Raw genomic sequence first — 5070 nt, 5'->3', positions numbered from 1 at the left:
GGGTGCTGTTCCGGTGCTGGTCCCTGGAGCTCTCTCCGGTCGTTAGCAGCGGGGATGGGTCGTTAGCAGCGGGCGTGGCGCTGTCTGTGTGCGAGTGACCTTCCTTTTGTCGTGTTAGTGACACGGATGGTGGTGAGCCCCTCTTCTGCTCCGTGTGGTTGGTGAAAAACCGGGACTTCCACCATGAACAAAGATGCCCAGATGAGAGCAACCATTAACCAAAAGCTAATAGAAACAGGAGAGCGAGAACGGTAAGCAGGCTTCTGATTCCATGCCAGCATGAGGCCATAAAGACCATCGAACATGAGCCACTCCTAGAAGTAAAGTTTAAGTAAACTTAATGCTAAAGTCTGAAAATACCTGCATGTGAAAGTATTATGTAAAGTTATAGTAAAAATCTCTTATTTTTGCCTTTCAAGCAATTTTTAGTTTTTCACTTGAAAAGGGAAGCTAGGAAAATAAAGGATAGGGTGGTTGGCTTATGAACTCTAAAGCTTTTTCTTACTCTGGCATTTTTTGTTGGAAAGCTCTTGGTTCTTATAAAAATCACCATTAAATGCGCTTTGTTGCAGTTAAATCTTGTTATTTCCTGATACAGAGAATGAGACAAGGCTTCCCTTTTTGATTTTCTCCTGTGTACCTGTCTCTTGTTAGTTTTTTTTTGGAAAGAAATATGCAGTGGAACACATAAAGCAGTACTTGTGCAAGTCATTCTAGAGATCCCAATAAAGGCAAACAAGTGAATTACACAGTGTAGTGTGGCAGCTAGGTTTTGGCCTTTTCTTGTCTCTTCAGTCAGTTTTATTTGCATTGTAGTTACATATTGCTAGCAACCCAAAGATAGTTTGGGTTGGAAGGGACCTTCAAAGGTCATGCAGTCCAATCCCCCTGCAATGAGCAGGGACATCGTTAAATAGATCAGTTTGCCCAGAACCGCATCCAGCCTGGCCTTGAATGTCTCCAGGGATGGTGCATCAACCACCTTTCTGGGCAACCTGTGCCGGTATTTACCACCTTCATTTTAAAAACTTCTTCCTCACATCCAGCCTGAATCTCCCTTTTTTAGTTTAAAACCATCACCCCTTGTCCTGTCACAACAGATCCTGTTAAAAAGTCCCCAACTTTTTTTAAGAACTGAAAGGCTGCAATAAGGTCTCCCTGGACCTTCTCCAGGCTGAACAACCCCGACTCTCTCATTCTGTCCTCACAGGAGAGGTGCTCCATCCCTCTGATCATTTTTGTGGCCCTTCTCTGGACCCACTCCAGCAGGTCCATGTGTTTCCTGTGCTGAGGACTCCAGAGCTGCACACAGTATTCTGGGTGGTGTCTCAGTGGAGTAGAAGGGGGAGAATCAGCTCCCTCCACCTGCTGGCCATGCATCCTCATCATTGTTTCACTATACTCATAATACCATGCACCAAAAGCTCCATTTCCTTTATTAAGGCCTGTATGAGAAGGAGTCTTCTCCCTAGGTCATCACATAGACCTGCGCCCAGTGTAACCTTTCATAGACATGGTGTCTACACTGTGCTGCTTTCCTGGTTGTGACTGTCCCATTGGAGACTGCAGAGCTTCAGCAGAGCAAGCAATTTCTTGAAATGATATTGGGAACTATTCTATTCTAGTTTAAGAGTGGGAAGAGTTTGTCAGGATGTCAAAAGCTGTATTATAAAGGAGTTTTATCAGAGCTGTTCTATGATCAGTACTAATTTTCACTTTCTTAGCTAGCTTTCAATATTCTCTTTTGATACATGGAGTAGATGCATCATCGCAGCAGATTGTTGTGAGTCTTCTCCATTTTAGCGCCTGAATCCTTTTTGCTTGTGCTTATAGTTGCTAAACATGTTAGGAAGATAAAATACATGGTCCCTTTGTCTTCACTCAACAAAGTGTAACTGGGAAGAGAAACCTGCAGTTGAAGACAGCTGTATAGAATTCTTTCAGAAGGGAAGAGGGAAGGTTTTCTTTTGAAGGCCTGTTTTCAGGTGAAATATTCTAACTTTTAAAGTTAGTGTACATAGGCTAACAGAGAAGACCTGGGCGGTTCAAGTGGTGCAAGGGCTTCTACCTCTTTTTCTGTGGCTGCAGCATCAACACTGCCTGAAAAAAACACTGTGAATTAGCTCTTGAGCTGCCAACTCCCCTCAGTCCAACATGGTAAACTGAAATCAGTACTCTTTCAGGTTAGGGTTCACATGCTGTTCAGCCATTTCTGCTTCTGGTCTGGGAGTTCTGTTGTGGGCAGGAATTGTGGACTTAACTTTCACCCTGAAGCATATTTAAGCTGTCAGGAATGTTTGATGTTCCTAACAACTTTGTCTTAACATTGTCTTAACAGCCTTAAAGAGTTGCTGAGAGCCAAATTAATCGAATGTGGCTGGAAGGATCAGCTGAAGGCACATTGCAAAGGTAACAGTGGTCAAATAACTAATATCCTTTGTAATCAGCTGAGGTTCTGGCCAAGTAGAAGTCCCAGACGAAGACTTTACTGCGTAACACTCAATTTAAACAAGACATGGGCAAGAGGAAAGTGTCCCTGGCAATTGGTTTTGCATGTGAGAAAGCAGCTTGCCATCTTGGACAAAATCTTGACACTTCTTCTCTGATCTGAACTTTCTTAAGTTTGGGAGGAAAAGTTTCGGAATTGATTCCCTATGTATTCATGATGACACAGCTTTTTGTTTTGAGAGAGATGACTTCCTTACCACAGGTGAATAAAAAACAAGATAGAGGAAAATGGAGCAAATACAGTGGTACGCAACTTAAGAGCTTGAAAGAACTCTGTTGTCTGCATATTGGAGAGGAAGTACATTTGTACTCTTTCCAAATACAGTTTTTGAAAGTAAGGTCATCTGCATAGATGAGAAAAAACAAGCTGATGAACCTTTAGATACCCAAATCTCTAGTTCTGAGTTAAGAGAAGCATTGCTAGAATTTACTGACTTGTATGAGACTTACAAATAGTATCTAAGCAACCAGGAATACTACCACATGATGAAATTTCCTTAAAGCAAATAACAAATCCCTGGAGCTTTTGCTTTAGTTCTGACTTGGTCTATTGTGCCCAGCTACTGAATATTCCATCACAAGGCTTTTCTTTTTGTAGGGCTGAGTGTGTTAAATTGTTTTCTTAGGTGGATTTGCCAAAAAGGCTGAAATGATCCATGCTGGCAGTTGTCTGCCTGATGCCACTGCCAGAGGTTACCTGTTTCAGTAGTATAGGTAGTAGATGTATATCTGCCCTCTCAACCATAGGCTTTATATACTCTGCTATAGGAAAGTTATGTAAAATGTTGGTTTACATTAGTACTTTGAACTGTAACTGCAAGCAGAAGTTCATTTGTCCCTGTTAAGGGCCTAACAGCCTCCAAAGAAAAGGACAGAGAGGAATTTGGAGGGGGTAGGGGGTTTTGGGGGGTTTTTTTGGTAGTTTGTTCTAGAGCTTCTTGCCCTTGTGGGTTACAGCCAGTAATTGAGCAGTCCAGCATTAATTTCTACAGGAAATTCAACCAAGAAAAACAGTTTAGTAATAGTTCATGTGATGTCAGTTCAGAAAATGGATTTAGTGTCTTGAACTATCAGTCCTACGGGCTGACATACAGTTAAAAACATTCACATTTCCACAAAAAAAAAAAAAAGGTTTATGCTGCTGATTGGAACTTTCTTCTCAGCATTGACTTTGCATTTTTAGGTGTCTTCAAGGTCCTATAAATAGACAATTGTTTAAATGCTGGTATGCATTAATCATACAGTACATCTTAATCTAGCTTTTATTTTACTGTAGATACCTTCTTTCAGATATGTTTTTTTACTTTGCTGAAATACAGAGATGATGTTTAAACCATTTAGGAAGAGTAGTAAGCATTTACTGTCTCTGAGCACTTACATTTACATAGAGCATTTACAGCTCTCCCTTGCTGTATGTTCCAAAGTCTTTTTCCAATTGCATCTCTTTCTCCCTGTCATATAAATAATGCATTTGAAGAGGTAAGTGCTACAACACTCCAGCAACACACACCTGGTAATGTTAAGATAAGCTTAAACTGTGTGATGTTGGATTCTAAAGCATGAGCTGATCAAGGTGCATCAGTAGTTACAAGTTCCCGTCCTTAAACCCATGGTATGAATGAGAGGCTCAATCCACAGTGCAATGCAGTAAACACTGAGTTACATTTAGGTCACATGCTGCTTCACATCCTCTGATGACCTATGCTTGCAGGTTTTGTCTTTTAATCATTGGCATAGGTTTTGTCTTCTAATGAATGGGTTAAAAGACTTAAAGTATTGTTCTTGGTGTTCCCCAGATGTCATTAAAGAAAAAGGATTAGAGCATGTTACTGTTGACGATTTGGTGGCAGAAATCACTCCCAAAGGCAGAGGTAAGAAAATGTAAACATGGATGTGTTAGGACATATAAATATACCATTTTAAATGGGAAAAATATGGATGTGCTCTATGAAAATCAAGTAGCTTCAGTTACTTTAGGTATTAACAGAATTGCAAGAACAGAAAAAGAATAGAAGTAGCTGTTGTGAAAAGTCAGTATTAGCAACATGTTTTCCATGTTGTCTTGCTTTTTACTTCTTGCTTTCTTATTTATGTTTCAGCCTTGGTACCAGACAGCGTAAAGAAAGAACTCTTGCAAAGAATAAGAACCTTCCTTGCCCAGCATGCCAGTCTTTAACTTTGACATTCGCCTGGGACAGTGTTTCTGTTCCTGTTATGTGAATCATGTCAGGATTGGAATGCAGTTTACATACTTCAGGATGATGAATTGAAGTTCCTTTGCACTGCATTGATTTCTTAAACTTGGTGTTATTTTAATAAAAAATTTTGTGGATTTGTGGTTCTAAGGCTCTTCCCTCTGTCAGTGCACTATAATATGGCATCACCTGTTCCTGGTTTTAGTAATCCATGATTTTATATGGTTGTGCAGAATTGCTTAGATTTTCAAAAAAAGCAGTGAGATTAACAAGCATATGAGGCAGAAATACAGAAGGGGGAAAGAAGTCTGTGGAAAATGGGTTATGACATACTAGTGAGTGTATCCTTTCTAATTTTCCCTAAGTA

The 5070-nt window shown here is 40.3% G+C and overlaps 1 protein-coding gene across 1 annotated transcript; it reads left to right on the top strand.

Annotated features, from left to right (window-relative positions):
- The first annotated feature begins 145 nt into the window (after nucleotides 1-145).
- Nucleotides 146-4842, top strand: ENY2 (enhancer of yellow 2 homolog (Drosophila)). Its single transcript, XM_010013642.1, has 4 exons — nucleotides 146-251; nucleotides 2339-2409; nucleotides 4305-4379; nucleotides 4608-4842. The coding sequence occupies exons 1-4, from the start codon at nucleotides 184-186 to the stop codon at nucleotides 4682-4684; spliced, it is 291 nt and encodes a 96-aa protein (XP_010011944.1). The 5' UTR covers nucleotides 146-183; the 3' UTR covers nucleotides 4685-4842.
- The last annotated feature ends 228 nt before the right edge of the window (nucleotides 4843-5070 follow it).

This window comes from Nestor notabilis, unplaced genomic scaffold (assembly GCF_000696875.1).
Source record: "Nestor notabilis isolate BGI_N333 unplaced genomic scaffold, ASM69687v1 scaffold3114, whole genome shotgun sequence".
Taxonomy (NCBI): Eukaryota; Metazoa; Chordata; class Aves; order Psittaciformes; family Psittacidae; genus Nestor; species Nestor notabilis.
This window is presented reverse-complemented; position numbering and strand designations above follow the sequence as displayed.

Excerpts from the sequence above, each read along its gene's own strand:
- ENY2 (XM_010013642.1), top strand. The coding sequence starts at position 184 with ATGAACAAAGATGCCCAGATGAGAGCAACCATTAACCAAAAGCTAATA. Across the intron at positions 252-2,338 it reads GAAACAGGAGAGCGAGAACG|CCTTAAAGAGTTGCTGAGAG; the intron begins GTAAGCAGGCTT and ends TTGTCTTAACAG. Across the intron at positions 2,410-4,304 it reads GCTGAAGGCACATTGCAAAG|ATGTCATTAAAGAAAAAGGA; the intron begins GTAACAGTGGTC and ends GGTGTTCCCCAG.